The 20,049-nt window shown below is 41.2% G+C and overlaps 1 protein-coding gene across 8 annotated transcripts in view; it reads left to right on the top strand.

Annotated features, from left to right (window-relative positions):
• Positions 1-20,049, top strand: part of LOC102530510 (WASH complex subunit 2-like) — a 49,228-nt gene continuing 29,179 nt past the window's right edge. For 7 of the 8 annotated variants that reach the window (XM_031682379.2, XM_031682371.2, XM_072971143.1 and 4 more), the window contains exons 1-14: positions 1-158; positions 251-373; positions 1,164-1,328; positions 6,803-6,865; positions 9,588-9,761; positions 11,316-11,409; positions 12,748-12,809; positions 14,038-14,085; positions 15,847-15,957; positions 16,525-16,612; positions 17,251-17,322; positions 18,037-18,155; positions 18,634-18,691; positions 19,903-19,962. In XM_031682379.2, the coding sequence (XP_031538239.2) occupies positions 156-158; positions 251-373; positions 1,164-1,328; positions 6,803-6,865; positions 9,588-9,761; positions 11,316-11,409; positions 12,748-12,809; positions 14,038-14,085; positions 15,847-15,957; positions 16,525-16,612; positions 17,251-17,322; positions 18,037-18,155; positions 18,634-18,691; positions 19,903-19,962 (1,240 nt within the window). In that variant the 5' untranslated portion in view covers positions 1-155. The remainder of the gene's footprint in view (positions 159-250; positions 374-1,163; positions 1,329-6,802; positions 6,866-9,587; positions 9,762-11,315; positions 11,410-12,747; positions 12,810-14,037; positions 14,086-15,846; positions 15,958-16,524; positions 16,613-17,250; positions 17,323-18,036; positions 18,156-18,633; positions 18,692-19,902; positions 19,963-20,049) is intronic. The other variant, XM_072971144.1, reaches the window with a different exon arrangement.

Below are 20,049 nucleotides of genomic sequence, written 5' to 3'. Positions count from 1 at the left end.
TCCGGTCACGTGAGGAACAGGTCACGTGCGCTCCGGTCACCTGAGGCTCGGTCACGTGCCAGGGCCACACCGCCTGCGGCTCGGCTTCCGGAGACCTGCGGGGCTCAGCGGGGGCGGTCGTGCGGCCCCGGAGCTCAGCAAGCTGCACGGCCGGGATGGTGAGGGCGGCGGGCGGCGGGCCGGGGCAGGGCTGGGCCCGGGCTGCCGCCTCCCCGAAGCTCAAACCCCCTTTTCGTCCTTCCCGCTGCAGATGAACGGGACCACCCCCGACCAGGAGCGGGCGCCGGCGTCCGAGCCCGTGTGGGAGCGGCCCTGGTCGGTGGAGGAGATCCGCAGGAGCAGCCAGAGCTGGTCGCTGGCGGCGGACGCGGGCGTGAGAGGCGGGCCCCAGGGACCAGAGGGGAGGGCGGGCCGCCTGGGAGGATGCGCGGTCTGCGAGCGGGAGGACCGAAGCCCCCATTCCCTGTCCACCCAGTCGGCCTTGCTGCCTCTCACCGACTTCGTAACACTTCCCTTCCCGCTTTTGACAGCTGCCTGGTGGCAGCCCACAGGCATCTGGGCGGAAGCAAGTCGTTTGGCCATAACCCTCTGAGTGCTCCTGCTCGGACTGCGGCCCGGACGCGGGGTTCTCTTCTCTGTTTGGGTTTTCTAGGCTTGCATCCAACTCCGTCCTGAGCGGGTCAGATCGGCTTCCACCACGCCGCAGGCTTCCTATGGCACTGGTTAGGGGATTCCATGTTGGGACCTGGACTGAGTAGGGCGTTGGACAAACCAGTATATGGATATCCTTGAGTGAGACTCTACGCCCGGGCCCCTATAAGCTCAGAACTGTGATTCCAAAGTCCCATTTGAATAAGATTTTTGGATAAGAGTAGTGGTTTGTTATTTTGCTCTTCAGTTGTGATCCCTGTAGAATGACAACCAAACAGGACTTTAAAATTCTTCCAGAAACGAGATGGCAAGTGTCCATTGATTCATTGCCACCGTTTGGATGAGCTTTCTTAACCTTTTTCAATGTTGTTTGGTCTTAGTCCTGTCAAAAGCAGCATTCCATTTACATTCCAGCGCGCGCGCACAGGAAAGAGAATGGGTTCTTTTCTGTTTTGACACGCAGAATAGATGCGTATAATACTGATACTTATGTGTGCTTATTTTTTAAATAGCTACTACAGTTTCTACAGGAATTCTCACAGCAGACTATCTCTAGGACCCATGAAATCAAGAAACAAGTGGATGGACTAATTCGGGAAACTAAAGCCACAGATTGTCGTCTGCATAATGTCTTCAATGACTTCCTTATGCTGTCTAATACCCAGTTCATTGAGAACGTGAGTTACTTAGTTACATCAGACTTTCATAAATAACTAGTACTTTTAGGAGGCGCTAGAATCATTGTGATACTAAGTGACCTATTACTAGGTTCTTTTACTATATTTTGGTGGAGGTAGTGGTTTTTGGTAATTGCTGCCCCTCCCCCACACTTCTTTAATTAGTGAAGTTTTTTTTGCAAGCCTTTGAAAAAAACCTAATGATAAAATTTCCTCATATTCCAGCCTTTTGATCGATTTTCAGTTTCGAGAGGAGTCAGTAGTTGTGCTAAATTGATTGGCACTCAAACAAGCCCTGTTAGGGGCGTGCTCTGTAGGGAGAGCCACACACCCCGTCTGATCCTCTGCGCACCAGCGTGTGGTGACAGTTATGATTATATCCAGTATGGTTTAAGTTACATTAAGGGCACAGTGTGTGTCTATTTGGAATATCTCACCTATCATTTTGTTGCAGTGGCTGAACCTGTGTTACAGAATCAACTGTAAACAGATTACTGAGCTTTAACCCATGTGTGATTCTGTCTATATATTTACTGAGTTTCTAAGTGCTAGGTTCTAGGAATATACAGATGAATTTGACAGAGCCCCTTGCGTTTGAAGATCACATGCAATCTTTCAGAAGAGTGTAATTCCAGAGTTGAAAGGAAGCAAGTGTGGTGTGAGCCTGATGAGTGAAGCTGAGGATGGAGAGGAAGCTTAGTTGAGCTGATCTTTATTTCTCAGAGGGTGGCTCACTTTCTGAGTATCAGCATTAATTCATCTGTGGAAAGAGGGTTATTAAAGTCGACTGTCTCCTGAGATTGATACATGCAAAGTAATAGAAGGGATTTTGAAAATTGCAATATTATAAAAAGCCCGAGATTCAGGATTGTTGAGAGGAGACCAAATATTTTCATGCAGGTATCTTATGCAGCACGTGTGTACATTTTCAATAGTTGAGGTTGAAATGCCACCTCTAGGCTTTTTGGGGAAGCTGTATGTGAAATAAAGATCTTAATAAAGGTCTTAAATCTGTCTTTGCCAATGTATTTAAAGATATTCTAGTGAAATCTGTAGGCATTTTCTGGTCATCTACGCAGAACATCCATGCTTGGGCCTGAGCATCTTTCCCACTGGAAGAGACAGTTGGCAGGGCTCCCATCTCTGCTGATGAATGCAGCTCCAGCACTTTTTTCATCATGCTGAATTCTGGGTCCTTTTAAATATCCTTGCTGTTCTCATTCTGTACCTTTCTTGCTGAATCAGGAGCTTAACTCTTCTCTACAGTCAGTATTGCAACCCTCGACTGGGCAGGGAATAAAATTGGGAGGCTTCTTTTGTACCTGAGGTGCCTGTACCACATTGATACTGGATTGGTACCCGATTGATACTTTGGGGGTGAGGAGCATCATAAACATCTTTTTCTGAATTATAGCCTTCAGGTCGTCTGTGTTCTCCAGCTCTTCTTTTCTGGCCAAGTTTTCTTAGATTCTGAGTTTTCCGTAATCTAGTTTCTGTGTGTGTGTGTGTAATCTTTATTTCTGTTCACTTCTTGGATTCCCTGCCTTCCATCCATCTCTCCATCTCCTTAGTCCTTATGCCTCTTCCCTTTCCATTCTGCAGCCAAATTTCCCCTCTAGATAAGCCTATTGGCACTGCCAAGTTTAACTCTTTCCCAGAGAACTTCCTATAATGCCACCTGTTACGTGTTCTTTCCATTTATGGTAGAGCATGACGGTGTAAAGAGCATGGCTATGGCTTAATAAAACACACAAAAAAAATCTACATGCCGATAATATTGGGCTATGATTGGCTTCTCATGTGTTTTTTTCAAACCCTGACATTGGTACTCATGTGTTAGAATTTTGGCTTGATTGATGGTGCCTTTTGGTTTCATGGTAGTTTATTGGAAAGATATTTAAAGTTGAGTAGGTTTCTGGGTTTTAGCAATTGACCTCAGAGGCAGCTCCCATGTTGTGAACTGCATTACAGAGTTAGTGAAACTGAACAGTAATCAGCACTTTCTAGGGCAAGAGATGTTAGTACCTTTAGTAAAGGCTCAAGGAGGAGAAACACTAATTAACGGTGGCCAGTGCATCAGTGTGTTATCAGAAGGGAATACAATTCTTAAAGCTTCATTAATCTGTTAATTTAGGAGTTTTTGTCCTGAAGCATTAAGTGACCTAGTTAATGACTTCTTTAGTAACACTTCCTAAAATTGTAATTTTATATTTATTGATATGATTTGATGTCTCAAACTCGCCTGCTAAGTCAAGCCCCATGTTTTTGCTAAATGTTGTTATTCCTTGGGCCCAGCATAAGCCTGATATATCAGAACTCAGTGAATATTTGAATGAATGAGTGAGAGAACACGTAAGTGAAAGAGACCAGGGCTGTGTGTAATCTGTTAAGAAATCTCAGCCCCTGGTCCCCCTTTCTTCAGTTTCCCACCTTCACCTCTTACCTTGTCTCCCCAAGTGAGGAAAAGATGCTCTGAAGGGAAACACCAAATATATTTAACAACTCTGGGAATTGTTACTGATTTTAAAATGATCAAAACACCCACGAAGCTGTGAGTTCAGCCTGGTCAGGGTGAAGGAAGTTAGCACTGATTATCTGCTGTGTACTGAGTATTTGAGATGCCACCCTGAGAACCATGGGTTTCATGTATCTGCTGGTTGGTTTCTTAGGTGTCCTGTTTGGCTTTTTGCAGGCTGTTGATTTTTTGGGAGGTAGTTTTTAATGACAGGCGGGAGAAGAAGTAGGCTGTTGGTGCTGTTCAGACTTCAGTGTAAAGTGTACTCTTTTAGATTAAATGGTCTTGCTGTTTAAAATCTAAAGTGACTTTAGTAGCTGCCATATTGAGAATTTTAAGATTTATTTACTTTTTTCCCCCTCCCTTTGAATATTACTCCCCAAATTTCTGGTCTTTATAGAGCTTTTTTTTTTTTAAATATGGAAAAAGAAGAAGCGTCTGAAATTTCAGGTGCTCAAGGAGACCCTTTCAGCGTTTTGACGTGTGTATTTCAAGTCCATTTCCCATGCAGACGTTGGGCTTTAAGGCTTTTCCTTTCTTGTTAAAAAAGTAATGAACACTCATTGTAGGGGAGATTGACACATATAAAAAGTATTAAAGTGAAAAAATTAAAACTGCAAAAAAATCAACTGTAATTCCACCACCCCAAATCAACCAACCACTGAACATTTTGGCATATTTCTTTCTAATCTTTTTTTAAATATAATTTTAATCTTTTCTATATGTATATATTTGCAGCCTGAATTTTTCTTAATGTTAACATATTATTTAATAAGCATTTTAACACATATAGGAGATTTTGTGAACTTAATTTATATTGCTTTTATTTCATTATGTGACTGTATCTTCATTTATTTAACAATGCCCTAGTATCAAATTTTTAAATGAAATATTTCATATATCTAGAAAGGAACAGATACTAACCACAAATGCTAAAAATATACACCACCTTGCGTTAACAGATACTAATGTTTTGCCAACTTTGCTACAAAGGTACCAACTCCCATTTTTTTCTTTACCTCTAAATATTTTGAGTGCAGGCTGCTTTGTATCTCTGCCTTTTTACTGTTCTTACCTGGAGAGCATGTATATGTATCTGTGTGGGTTTATATAGGTGCATATATGTGTAGTTTGCGGTAAGGATTTTTTCATGTTATTTTCCATATGGGTAACCTTTATTGTATAGTTCTTTCCCTCACTGACTTATGTGTATGAATGCATGTGTGTGTACATGTGTGTCTTTGTGAATATAAAGTCATACTAAAGTATAATTGTAGCTCTGTGTCTTGCCTCTGTCTTTAATTATATTTACCTGCTGTATACCAACAACACAGTCTTAAATACCAGAGATCTCAGATAGTCTTAGTAGGGCAAGTTCCCATGACTTCTTTTTATTCAGGGTTGTCATGGTTAGCCTTGGCTTTTTATTCTCCTCTGTGAATTTCAGGATTATCTTACTGAATGCCACAGAAAAGTCTACTAGCATTTTCATTGAAATTGCCTAGAATTACAAATTTGGCGTTTGTGGTTTTCCACTATAATTCTGATGCCATGAGCATCTTATTGTTTGTATTTATGATTTTTTCTTGGAACAAAATTTTGAGAAGTGGAATTCTTGAGTTAGAAGATACGAACATTGAAAAACGACATTATCTGATCATACTGGCAGATATTTTAAGAAGGTGGACAGCATCCACTGCTGGCGATGGTCTGGGAAGTGGGCACTTTCGTATGTTGTGGTGACCCTGTGACTTGTTCCACATTTGTGGCCAATACTCTGGAAGTAGCTATTAAGATTAAAAAACAGTTTTGTCCTTTGACTTGGCAGTCCTATTTTTGGGAAGCCTATAGGAATAAAAGGTCCAGGGCCTAAGAATTTAGTATGTGTGCATATGCGTAGCATGGTCTGTTTACAACAGCAAAAACTGGAAACCTACTTTATGTTCCCTAAGAGGGAGTTGTCAAATTAATTATGGTCAAATTCATACCATAAAATACCGTGCAGATATTCAAAAGATCGAGTCAAATCTATATGCATTGAACTAGAAGGTGGTTTATATGAATATCAAGTAGAAAAAGTGGGGCAGAGGAATGTGTATAGTGTGAGATTGGAGGTAAGGTTGGAACAATTTTTAAATACATCTCTTTTACATACATCTTTTTTACTGACTTTTCAGTTTTAATTGAGGTATGAATCACATCCCATAAAAATCACCCTTTTAGAGAGTGTGCAAGTCAGTAGGTTTTAGTGTATTCACAACATTTTGTAACCATTACCGGTATCTGATTCCAGAACATTTTCATCCCTGCACTATTTGTAACAAGACTGTTTCACTCTGGGAATTTAAACAGCAATAAATAGTTAAAAGGGAAATCACGATGAGTTACAAGAGTGCTAGCTCTGTTTTGGGAAAATAGAGGCCACTTGCCCAACCTGTGTGGGTCAGTCATGTGCCAAATCATTGGTAGGCTTGGCCTGTTTTCATATAAATGGAATAATAGTGATTTTTGAACCATTTTAAGCAACAGGAGGACAATAACTTACTTTTATCATTTTCATTGTGCCTGATGTTAACGCTCTTGTTACCTGGTAGACGAGTTATACCATGTTCTCGGTAGCCTCATGTTTGAGTACCTGCATTATTGCTCTTTTGGCATTCAATATTAGGTTAAACAGAAAGGTGTGAACACCAGTTTCTTATTGTTATTGTGACTGGTCAACAGGGAGATTGAAGTTCTTTTTATCATGTTTCCCAGTCATTTGTATCTTTTTTTTTTTAAATTTTTGGTGAGTTGATGACTGTTTCTTGCTTTTTGTCCTTGACCGATGGCCTTAGCATTTGTTGAATAATCATTTCTTCCCTGTCCTTGTCTTTTTATTGTATATTGAATTTTTACATTATGATTGATTCCAAATGATGTTTTGACCTTTTAAAACTGAATTTGCTTCCATATATAGCGCGTCTATGATGAAGAAGTGGAGGAGCCGGTACTCAAGGCTGAGACAGAAAAACCAGAACAGGTACTTGCATTAAAACCACTCGCCTGCTGGGTTCCTTTCAGAGAAGAAAAGTGGTGGAGATTTGTCATGCGGCTGTTGGAGGGATGGTGGGCAGGGAGATGGACGCTGGGGGAAATGGGGAAGGTTGCTCCTGACAGCCAACAACTGAACTCTTTAGTTTGTTTCTGAAATTTAGTGTATTAAGAAATGCATAGATTAAGTTCCTGAATTCTGGCTTAAGAACCAAGTTGAGGTGCTCAGAGATTGTCTGTAAAGGGCCAGGTAATAATTGTTTTGTTTGCTGGCCGCATTGGTGTCTATCTCCTCATCCTCTTTTTTTTCCCCTCCTCCTCCTCTTCTCCTTCCCCCTCCTCCTTTGAAAATGTAAAAACCTTTCTTACCTTGAGGGCTATTCAAGGAGAGGCCATGCTGGGCTGTAGTTTGTGAGTTCTTTCAAAACTGCCCTTCCCTATCTTTTTGTGGCTGCGTTGATCCTTATTCCTGCCAGTTAAAAACAGCAGTAAGATGAGTGCTGGTCCACACACAGAGTGCGTCCTGAGTGCCACAGGATGTGTCAGTACAGAGGATGCCGAATGTGCAGGCAGTGTTTATTGACTCTAGTAAGACTGCAGGAAGCTGTGACTTGGAGACCTGGCTCTCAAGAGGCTACTATCTTGATTGGGGCGACAGGGCATAGCGTGTCAGAGCTGCCTGGCTGCTAACTGTTGGAAATTCAGACAAGGAAGAGCTCACTTGTGTGAGAGACCAGGGAAAAGCTTCAAGGATGAGATGTTAACTGGGTGCGGAAAGTGGGCCAGATTTTAAGGCCATTTTCAGTGGGAGAGAATGCCATGAGCTCCAGTTCAGAGTTGGGGGATGTATCTGGTGTTTTATGGACTGTGTTAGTGGAAGATACTGGAGATCCGGCAAGAAGAAGGAAAAGCAGGTGAGGGGTGGGTGCTAGAGGGCTGTATAAAGCAGGCTGAGCACCTCCGACCTCTCCCCACGCTGTGGCTTCACGTGGTATAGATGCACACCCCTTCTTCCTGGGTTCACATCACAGGCCAAAGTGTAGGTGAGAGGTTCTCGACTTGCTAGCACTGGCAAAAAGTGTACCTTTTTTCTCCTACTCAGGAAAGCTTTGTGGAATGTAAGTCTTTTATCAGAGTAACCTTGAGTTAGCTCTAATTTATTCAGAAAATACAAGTCACTTGAAAAAGTGGGTGCTTTTCCAGTAACTATTATCTGTAACATTATGAGAATGTTAGACTAAGAAAGGATATTAGAAACCAGCTACGGTTATGCCTATTTTTAGCCTTTTTAAAAGTTATTTTTATTTTTAATACTAGGAATTTGCTAACCACTTAAGTGCAATAGTATCTGGTTATACCAAGTCAGGGTTTAATTTTAAAGTGATAGCTGTTTAGTGAACTATTTTTAAAAATCTGCCCTGTATTTATTTCACAAGCATTTTTTCACACACTGAGTGCAATTTTAGCTACTTAACTCAGAACCAGGTACACTGGAATGCCAAAAACACATGGCTGAAACAAAAAAACTAAAGCAGAAAGACTTCCACACTTGAGGCAGAAGTGTGAACTACTCCTCAGGTTTTCCCTTTTGGCCCTCAAAACGATGCTGTATGGTTTGGTTCTTTGTATAACCAGGTATCCACTTCTGGAATATTTGTGAGGTGGGGAAATGACACTAAATATTTTTTCAATATTTCTCACAACTGACAACAGTTGAGTGTATGAGGGGACTGTCACTGAGAGCTGCTGTGGTGTGCAATGGAGACGTGTGGAATTTGGTGATGTGTACAGAGTTTTGTCCTGGGCAGCGTGTTTTGGGGGGGCGGGGGGACAGACATTGTTCTAGGGTGATGTGCGAGATAGATTACAGATGAAACTGACTCCTTGGTTTGAATCAGATTTATAAAGTAATTGTAATTGTCCAGTTATTTTATTAATTGTAATTGAAAAATGGCATCTCTGTCTGAGTATTAAGTCTTCAACTCCTAGAACTATCCAAAGGGCCACTAACCAAGGTCAGTGGGATACATTCACGGTATCCCGCTTAATTAAAAATGTTAATACTGTAGGGGTTGGGTATAGCTTAGTGGTAGAGTGCGTGTTTAGCATGCACAAGGTCCAGGGTTCAATCCCTGGTACCTCCATTGAAATAAATAAATCAATGAACCCAATTAAACCCCCCCAACAAATAAATAAAAATAATTTAAAAAATTAAAAAATAAAAATTGTTAATGCTGTTAAAAAATGTTAATACACTCATGGTGAAGCTAAAGTTCTAGGTCCTTCGTTCCCCTGGTAGCAGGGAGGTGAAGGGCAGTTAAGGGCCGTTTGACGTCTTGTGATGTGCATTCATTGTGAAGACACTTTTACACACCCTGTCAAAGCTGAGCCATCACACCGTAGTTGTGCTTTTGCTTTTGTAGATGATGAACCCGGTGCCCTGGAGCTCCAGGATCTTACGTAGTTCGATGCGCCTTCAATGCAGAGACAAAGTTGGAATTTAAAACTTACTCCAAAGTCTGTGTTGAGGCATTCAGCTGAATCTGACTTTTAACATTTTTCATTGTTTAACATCTTAAATTGTTGAGACACTAAAATTTTTAATTAAGATATTTTTGGAGCATGAGTCTAAGCTTTAGGGAACATCCCTAGTTTTTTATTAGGGTATTATCAATATATTGGAGGTCTTACTGAACAGCATTTTTTTGTAGGAGAAGACCCGGGAACAGAAAGAAGTAGATCTGATTCCTAAGGTCCAGGAGGCTGTGAACTATGGCTTACAAGTGCTGGACAGTGCATTTGAGCAACTAGATATAAAAGCAGGAAATTCAGACTCTGAAGAAGATGATGCTAATGAGCGGGTGGAATTGATCCTGGAGCCAAAGGTAAAGACACTCAACTGAAATATTTATTGTCACACCTGTTGTGTTTTGGGTACTTTACTTGGGCACAGAGTTGGTAAGACACGGACTTCTAGGAAGTGAGCATGTCACTTAGCCATCTCACCTTGACTCCGTCAGAGAGACATGCTGTACACGAGCATCAAGTGAGCACTTACTAGTTGCTAGCATGCCAAGTCGGGGAGTGCAGAGATGCAGGGCATGGTTCCTGACCTCAAGATGCCTGTTACAGCAGTGTCAGATGGTGGGGAAGAGGGGACATTTCCGAGAGACACCATCACGAGTGCTGTGAGAGCGAACTGACTTCCAACTGGGGAAATTAGGGTCAAGATGAGATTTGAGCTGAGTTTTGGAAGATGAGGAGGCTCATGAGAGGTAGATGTTGTTGGGAACCTGACATTCTGTAGCTTGCACTAAGAGAGACCGCAGAAGTGGTAAAAGACATGTGGGTTGGTCCCACATCGTGGCCGTTATGAACAGAGCTGCCACGAACGTTCACAAGGAGATTAGCTTAGCAGGTGTTTGTTGCTTTACTGTGATGCTCTCTAAAATTGGCAAAGGAGGCAAATGGGGCAACGCAGAGTCGCTCAGTGCTAAATACAAGAGGTTGCTGTACTAAACTTGCAAGTCCTTGTGAATTGAAGCATGCCACAAAACCAGACTCCTAGGGCTTCACTTAGATGCACATTCCTCTTCCAGTTGGAGCTGACAGCGCCGCCGTGCCAAGCTGGGGCCAATCCTTTAGCACTGGTGCAGTTCCCAGCTTGCTTTTTCACTGAAGGGACTTAGAAGTCAGTCAGCAAACCCTGGGAAGTGTATTGCAGGGGCCACACTTGCTACTTCCAGGTCCCACACCACTTTCCCTGTGACAGGAGGCCGCGGGAATGCCAGCTGAGTCAGGGAGCAGTTAGCCTGGTTAGCATTTTTCTTTCTTTGCACGAAATTGGTTGCTGTTGTATCTTCAACCTTTACATATTAACCTTCCCAGACTTTCTGTTGTTTGTGGAGCATCCGAATTGTTCTTTCCTGCCCCCAGGCTCTTTTCTATGAGCGATATTAAGGCCAAAGGGCCATATCTCACCGTGGAGGTGGGAGGTTGTAGGTAGCCATACGGTGGAGCGCTTTCTTGACCCTAAGTTTTGAATGTGTGTGATGGCCTGAAATGGAAGGCTTTCCAACATGTAATACCGTGTGCCATGGCTCCTTCATTTCATTCTGTTGTTTTATCATCCGGTCTTATTTTACAGACTTCACTGCTCCGAATTCCACTGTGTGAACCTCTGGGGGACCATTTTTGTTAATATAATTAGGCTCTTGAGAATAGAGATCCTGTATGACTCAGCTTTACTTTGTCATCTTTACCTAGGATTTGGCTTTTTTTAATTGATGATTTTTGTTTTTAATCCTGCTGTGTTTCTTATTCTCCACTTCTATCATATAACCTTTTTAGGGCAGTCAGATGGAACGATATCACATGGAATACCTAATTTTATTTTCAATCTGAATATTTAATGGCTTATCCCCTTTCATTATTTGCAGGATCTGTACATTGATCGTCCTTTACCTTACTTAATTGGGTCAAAGCTATTCATGGAGCAGGAAGATGTAGGCCTTGGAGAGCTTTCTAGTGAAGGTACTCTTTTGCACCAAATATTTTTGTTGCTTTTAACATTTAGAAATACTTTCAGACCTTAAAGTTATGGCTAGTACAAAGGATGCCCACATACCCTTTACCCACATTTACCATTTTGTTAACATTTCACATTTGTTTTCATCATTCTCTCTCTACATAATACATAATATTTTTTTCTGAACCTATTTGGGAGACATCACACAGAGGCCGGGCCCTCTTACTCCTGTATACAGTTGGCTCTCCAAATCCACGAGCTTTGCATCCGTGTATTCAACTAACCTGGATCGAAAATATTTGGGAATAAAAAATTCCAGCAAAAAAGCAAAACTTATATTTGCCATGCACAGGCAACTGTTTACATAGCATTTACATTGTATTTATAGCTATTTACACATCATTTGCATTGTATTAGGTATTGTAAGTAACCCGGAGATGATTTAAGGTTGTATACGAGAAGAACATGGGAGGTTGTGTGTGTAAGTTGTGTGCAGATACTATACCATTTTGGTATCTGTGCGTGTGCGTGTGTGTGGCGGGGGTTGTCCTGGAACCAGTTCTTCAAGGGGCAACTGTTTCTTTGTGTATTTTCTAAAAATAAGAACATTCTCTTAGAGTTACATATTCTGCATATTCATTTGAGTGTCTGTCATCTGGGTTGGACATGTGTATTAGGCTCTGATGTGAGGCTTTTAATATGAATATCCTGTTCATAAATTTTAAAAAACTGTCAAAGTGGTTGAATCCTGTGAGACTTGGCAAGTATGTGCAAATCAAGTATACTTGACTTCAACTTTTTTCTGTGAAATAAAGTCACCAGTTGTCAGTTCTCTAACAAGAGCAACAATAAAAAGGTACTATTATCACGGTTAGGAAATTTCACCGGACACAATACAAGCTAATCTTCAGTCATATTGAGATTTTTCCAGCTGTCGCAATAATGTCCTTTACTGTGTCTCTTTTTCTCTGATCCAGTGTCCAATCCAGGCTCGCTCATGCATTTAGTTCTCAGATCTCCAGTCTTTTTAGTTTGAATAGCATTTCTCAGCCTTTCTTTGCTTTTCGCAACCTTGACATCTTCAAAGAGTACAGCCTAGTTTTTTTCTTTGTAACCAGTATATTTTTGGTAACCCATTAGCGTCTTGTGGGGAGATACTTTGAGGCTATGTAAATGTTCCGCTCGTCACTGTAGTGAAGATATTTTTAATCCCAGTTGATGGATGTATTTGCTTTTTATCAGAATCTCTTGATGTGGATGTGTGGGGTTTTGTGACCTTGAGAAGGAACGGAGGATGTTTTCTTATGACTAATGGTGATAACCTTTGTCTTTCTTCTAACCAGAAGGTTCAGTAGGCAGCGATCATGGTAGTATTGCAGACAGTGAAGAAGAGAACGAGGAAGAGGTAAGTGCTTTTTGATGAGTCCAGGTCATGGTGGGCAGGAAACTTGGGGTGTGTGTAGTGGGCTAAGTGGATAACTTGTTTGTGAATAAGCAATTCATTTACATAAAACCTTTACTAGTGATGGAAGCCATGTTCTGAAGTTTTTTCCTTGAGTTGGGGGTTCCTTTTTGTTTTGTGTACTGAACCAAGGAGAACTGCTTTAATCTCTTTTACCATCACCCTCCCTCCCACCTCCCTGCCATCTCTTATTGCCAATCTGTTTTGAGCGGGGCAGCTTGGATATTTGGGTGGAATTTCTACCCGAGATGTAGTCTTTGAGTAACTTCTATCTTTGAATAATTGCAGGGAAAGAGTCTACATTTAAAACTTTTTTTTTTAACTATAAAACCTTGTAGATCAGAAGAATGCTAAAAGCATCCACATACATTTTAGCTTTGCGCTGCCTCTGGCAGCTTCATACCCACAAAACGTCATCTGACCTCCTGCTCTGGGGTCTCAGGGTCCGTGGGCCTTGACCACTGTTATGTTTAGAGTTGTTCCTTTAAACGAAGTACTCGTTATTGCTACGGGCAGAAACACTTTGAAGGATGGTCCCCGAGTGTCAGTTTTTAAAAGGAGAGTTTTGTACGTGTGCTCTTCTCTCCTCCTCCTACTCCATTCCCACTGTCCCCTCTCTCTAGCCCTGCTTCCTCCAGCCCTGCAAACAAAACACCTCACAGGAGGAAATAAGCTTTTCTTAAATAACCCGGCCATAACTGACGGTCATTAGCAGAATCCTTTGCTTTTAGCCATTGAAGCACCTCTTTACCTAATTGCTGGTGTGAAATACTGCTGTTCCCTCCTTGGGCCTGTTGGTATAACTGTCCCACTTAGAGGGAATAGAGGGCAGAGAGTCCGAAGCGTGAAATAACACAGACCAGCTTTTGATAATTTAGTCAATTAAATGTGCGACTCTTACTTTAAATTCAGAGGTTAGAGAAGATACGGCCGATTGATATGAACAAATTGTTAGAGGAATTTAAATGAATCACAAAAATTACTTGTTCACCAGAGCAGCCCTTGGTGATAATGCTAACTCCACCTTATCTGCACTGTGATACTTAGGTGACCTGTAGTCGGTACAGGGAAACTGGCGTTGATTGTCCCAGAGACTTAGACCCGAAAATCATTTCTATGCTTCCAAGTAAAGCTTCTGTTCACAACAAAGCCTTTTTTTTCCCCCTTAAAGGAGTCAGATGAAGATTTTGCCAATCACAGTGACAATGATCAAAACCAGGTAAGACTCATATGTTGAAGTGACTTGTAAATTTTAATTAAAGCACAGCATATACCCTAAATATATACTGAAATTACTTCTGAGTGACTTATGGGAAAGTAAGGATTTATTCGTGTTTACTACTATTCATGTGTTTCCTTCAAGTATTTCATGTTTTTAGGCTAACTACCCCCTTGTATATTTTTTTTCAATTTCACTTTATATTTTATCTTCATTTTTCTTAGACAACAAAGAAGTAAAAAACCGAATTGAGGAAACAGAGCCTCTAAAATCAAGCCTAGTTACACAAACTGAATTTTTCACATGAATCTACCTTCCTGTTTTAAAATTTGAGATAATATAGCAGTAAGGTTAAGGAACACTCAAAAGATGGAAATTCTCTAATTCCACTGTCTTAGCACTGTTGTCTTAATTTTTGCACACCCTTCTAAGGATACATTCTTTACATAACATATGTAGTTTATTTTTGGCTATTTTATATTAGCATATCATAAGTGTTTCATTGTCATTTTAAATAGTCTTTGTAATTTGCTTTGTAAACATCTATTTTTTTAAAACATACCAATGTACAATACTGTTGCAGTCTCTAAATGTATATGGAAATAATTTATTCAAATATTTTTATTTTTGAGATAATGCTGTGTTCAGTGTCTTCATACATAAAAATCCTTTGCTTCTGTGAACTCTTTTCTTAGGAATTAGATGGTGCAGAGTTAGTTGATTCTGCTGTCTGGTGGACTTCCCAGATTAGCAGATCATGCATGATGATTTTCCCAGAGTCTTATCCGCCCTGGGATTATAATTTTTGCTACCATGTACAGTGGTATACTGAGATCATCCCAGTTTGCATTTCACTTTCCTAATTGGGAAATGTTTTTTCACAAAAGTTTCCAGCTGTCGAATGAAGGATTTAGTACTTCTTGGTTGGTACTTGCGTTTTCCCAGTTGTGTTCACAAATGTGGCTCATCTTTATCATTTTGATGATTGGTCCTTCTGTAGAATTACTATCAAGATCCATAAATTCAGACAGCTTTTCAAGTAATACAATATGGTGATTAAAAACATTGGCAGAACCATATGTTTCTATCATTAAAGATTTATTTTGTGTGCCGCCACTAACCTCAGCGTTTTAAGGATTAAATTTGTTTTAAAAGTGCTTTAAGCATAGTGCCAGGCACAGTTTATTGATTTAAATGCTAAACAATTTTAAAAAATTATACAATTTTTACATGCCAGTGGCTGCCTTTGTAGAAATTAGAACTTAACAGATAAGACGAAGTCCAGTTCTCATCTCACTTTCCAGAGGTAACTGGTGTTAGCATCTGGGAGTGTGTATTTCCAGGTATTTTCTCTGCTTCTACAATATGTCTGTGTTCATAGAAGTGACTTAGTATGTGCATCTGGGGTGGTCAGGATACCATTCTGGGTACATCATTCACTGTTTTGTCACTTGATCAGCCTTGGATGTCTCTCCAGTCATTATGGCTTATTCCTTTTAACTATAAGTATTTTTATTAAGATAAGACTATAGTTTATTCATTTCTCTAGTGGTGGCCATTTTTAATATTTCAGTCTTTTTCTCTTGCACTGAAAATAAATCTCATGTCTTGTTTGTCCTGGCGCATTTAGTGTGTGTCATAACTTTTGGTGCATTACTTGTTCCCGTTTTGAGGGAGAAGTCTGAAGCCTCAGTGGCAGTGTCTCCATTTCAGCTTGATAACCGTGTCTAATGGTTTTAATCTGGTGGTTTGGACCCTTAGCACACTGCACAGCTGAGTGATGAAGAAGAGGATGATGACGGTTGTGACATTTTTGCTGACTCCGAGAAGGAGGAGGAAGACATTGATGACATCGAAGGAAATTCCAGACCTGTAAGAAAGACTGTAGTTGCCATTGCTTGGCAAGGTTTTAGAAATGGTACCCGGGATGCATTCCTCTTACTGTCATTTATATTCGTAAACGTCTCATTTTGCATCCTATTTGTAGTTTCACTTAACACTTTTAGAAATAATGGTTGAACATCCCAGGTGGCCTTTCAAGTACCACTTTCTTCTCCAAATGTTAAGATTTTACAGGTTAGAGCATTCAAAATGTATTCAGTTCCAGAGTTTTAAGACCCTAACACTCCTCCCCCAACCCCCGAGCACCTCATGGTAGTTTTCTTATCTAGATCTTTCAGTATTAAAGTGAAATATAAAAAAAAATTGGGAACTAAAGAACATCCCCCTTTGAAGGAATACTGAGTCATGTTTCTCAGCTGATCTGTGTAGGGGGCAGATGTTTAAATTTATTTATTTAATCAAACCTTATTTTCTCATAAGTTCAGTGTCTTTGCCGTCATTTACATAATTTTGTTAGGTGTCCAAAAGTAAATGGTACTAGTTTGTTCCCAAAACATGTTCCCGAAAAGTGATTCTTCTGGTCTTTTCCGCCTGTAGAAAAGAGGTAGACCTACGTCATTTGCTGATGAGCTGGCGGCTCGGATCAAAGGGGACGCTGGGAGCCGGGTGGAAGAGGAGCGAACAGGTGCGTCCACCGCCGTGAGATGAGCTGACAGGGCAGTGGGAGGGGCAGGACCCTCTGCCGGGCTTCACTGAGGGTGTGTGGCCTTGTTTAATTACTAAGGCACAAGAGGCTTCAGTTGTAGTTCTTACTCTTTTTGGTTTATAGACTCTTTGATAACTAAACACTGTGGATCCTCCCTGCCTTCCCACCCTGCCCCCAAGAAAAATGCATACATGCGCATCTCTAATGCAGTTTCCAGGGGTTCGTGTATACCACAGAGAACCATGGGCCCCAGATTAAGTATCCTTGGCATAATATTGACTCTTACATTTTATTGTGACTAGATAAAAAAGTACTGTACGCTATATTCTAGTGATTTAACGGGGTGGAAAGATGCTGCAAAACTCCTACAGCAAGTATAGTCCTGGTGTGTGAGCAACCCCGGTGTGAAAGTTGTAGCTTCCTGCCTTAAAAAGGAGGCACTTTTGAGCGTCTGCTCTGGGTAAGGCCCTGCGGGAGGTGTTCAGATGGAGCTGAGATACAACATTGAAGGTCTCGTTCTTAGCTTAGGAGTTGTGAGGGTGGCAGAGTGTGTAAAGAATCAGCAGGTAAACACTAAGAGTAGAGTGAGTGTTGTTAAAACTGACATATTCTTCAAGCCTTTTCCCCAGGGGAGGCCAAACCTCGGAAGATGCTGAAAGAGAAGAAGGAAAGGAAGAGCCCCTCAGATGGTACGCCTTCCCCCTGAATTCTGTTTTAGGAGGCTCTTGACTCAGGGATGGCAGTATCTCTTACATTAAGTCATAAAAGCTCTTTCAGTGCTGACCAATGATCTCTGTCTCCATTCACTTTTTCAAAGCAATAAAGAGCATGCTTTTGGGGTGACAGTGTGGAGAAAAAAGGCTTTAAAGATTTGGGTTACTAGGTTTTATAGGGCTCAGTAGCTGTTTTTCTGGAACTGTCTAGAAACTACGAGTCTCTGGCATTTGTTTTCGGTGAAGAATGTATCAGGCTCTTTCACGTTAAACAGTGATGTCCGTTATATTCCCGCTTGTGACTGCCAGTCTGCACGTCTTTCTTCAGTCTGTCTTTCCTTTTCCCAGATTCTTGGTGGGATGATTCTTGAATGGCAATTGGACCATATACTTGCTTCAAAAGAAATTTAGATGAAGGGGGTTGCCTACAGAATTTGTCATGTTCTAGACATTTACAGACTTGAGGGTGGGAACCCAGGGCTGAATTTTAAAGGATTTTAGTGGATCGTTCAATGAGATTTTGGCTGAAAGTCCTCCAATGACTGGCATTCAAATAGTCCTCGTTCTATACAGTTAGATGAACTCCATGCCAAATTTGGAGGTGTTGTAAAAGCCAGTCCCCAAAATTGGAGTTCCAGTTCCAGACCCGTCTTTGAGTCTCCGTGCAAAACATTGCTTTCTGTTTGCCAGATGAGGAAGATAACCTCTTTGCACCCCCTAAGCTGACGGATGAAGACTTCTCGCCATTTGGTTCTAGAGGTGGCCTGTTCAGCGGAGGGAAGGGACTTTTTGATGATGAGGACGAGGAGGTGAGTCGGGGGGGACTCAGCGAAGCCATCCATAGCTGTGTCGTGGATCCACAGGGAAGAAATGCGCTTTGTCCCTTTAGTCAGGGCAGGATGGCTTCGTGGTTGGAAGTTGCTTCTACTTTCATATTTTGGGAGCTTTTGAACTAAGAATCACAAAGTGAGGAAATACTGTATCATGATAGCCTTCAAAGTGGGGAGAGGATGTGGAAGTGTTAACAGTAAACAGTTCACTTGTTTAGGTGACTGTTTCTTACCTGATCTTTTGTCCTCTTCCATGTTTGTATTTAATTCCTGGACAGACCTAAATTATTTTAGCATCTGATTTTCCCATAGTCTTTACTTCGCAACTGATTTTCTGGCAGAGGAGTAAATAATGTGTATCTTTAAATTTACAAGGCACTTTTCTTTAGAAATCCTTGATTGCAGCTGCATTGTACTCTGATGTTTTGAATCATGTTGTCTCCTTTGTTATGAGCAGAGCGACCTCTTCACAGAAGCCCCCCGGGATCGGGACGTTCGAGCCCCCGTTAACAAAGGTGAGCGTGGATCGAGTCTGGCTGTGCTGCTTCGCACACAGGTTTCCGGAGCTGTCTACTTCCCACCAGGAGGTGGAACCCCTGGCATTGTTCCCAGGTTCTATTTCCCTGTTAGGCAGGAAGCTGTCGTGTTTGCCTTGGTCAAGTTAAAAGCAGCTCATTTGCACTAATTCACGTCTTAGAAAAAACAAGAAATACCATCTGTAAACCCCTGTCACAGTGCTGTTTCTTAGAGAATTCACAAAAAGTCAGCCAGGGAAAGTGCTCCCACCCCATTGAGGATATTTTGATTTAATCAAGTTTAGTTCAAAGAAAGATTTCTGAAATTCTGCATATAAACTGGAGATCAGTCATTCCCAGCCCAGTGTGCATTAGAATAATCTGTGGCACAGAAGCAGTTTTAAAAACTTAAAAATTTTGTTCCATTAGGTCTGTGATAGTTCTTGGGAATTGGATGAGTTCTTTTATTTTATTTTATTTTTAATTTTATTAAAAAAATTTGTTTTGTTTGGGAAAGGTAATTAGGTTTATTTAATTTTGGAGGAGGTACTGGGGATTGAACCCAGCACCTCGTGTATGCTAAGAATGCACTGTATCACTTGAGCTATACCCTCCCCCTAGACGAGTAATTTTAAGCCACTCGGTCCCCAAGCCACAGGTTGTCAGATTTGAGACTTCTGATGATGTTGGCTGACCGAGCTGTCTTGAGCTTCCTGCTCTCCATCCACTTTTTAGCATTGGTGCCTCGTCTAGTTTCCTGCTTTCCTGTTATTGTCTTCATTTTTTCACTGATGTCTCTGATTTTTTTGCTGGTTTGTTTTTTGTTTCTTCTTTTTTTTTTAACGTGTTTGTTCTCGTCAAACTGAACTGGATGGAGTCAGAACAGTTAAGGAGTCCTGCTTGCTCGGCCCTTGCCTCCCCCATTCGTGCTCTACATCTTCCTTGGTCTCCCCAGCCAACCCTACAGCTACTGTCAGCCTAGAGTCAGCAATCTTGCGGGGAGTCACAGCCTAGGTTGTACTAGTACCAAGGAAAAAGTAATGACATCCACAGAGAAGACAAGACTAAGGAGTTTTAAAATGCCTCTTTTATGAAAAATTTGTTTTTCAAAGTCTCCTATCAGCTATGTGTCATGTTGCACGTGTTCTAGGAAGGTGCCTTTAACAAAGTTATTTTCTTTGTTGAAATGTTATCTCTGTTTCTCATTTTAGCACCTTCATCCTCCAAACCTGGAAAGAAAATCCCAGCAGGAGCCGTCTCTGTGTTCTTAGGTATCAGAACTTAAGAGTTTGTTTTCAAAAACTATGTGAATGTCATTTTATCATTTGTGAAATTGTCATCTTCTGAGGGTGGGCTGG

The sequence above is a fragment of the Vicugna pacos genome, chromosome 11 (genome assembly GCF_048564905.1).
Source record: "Vicugna pacos chromosome 11, VicPac4, whole genome shotgun sequence".
NCBI lineage: Eukaryota > Metazoa > Chordata > Mammalia > Artiodactyla > Camelidae > Vicugna > Vicugna pacos.
This window is presented reverse-complemented; position numbering and strand designations above follow the sequence as displayed.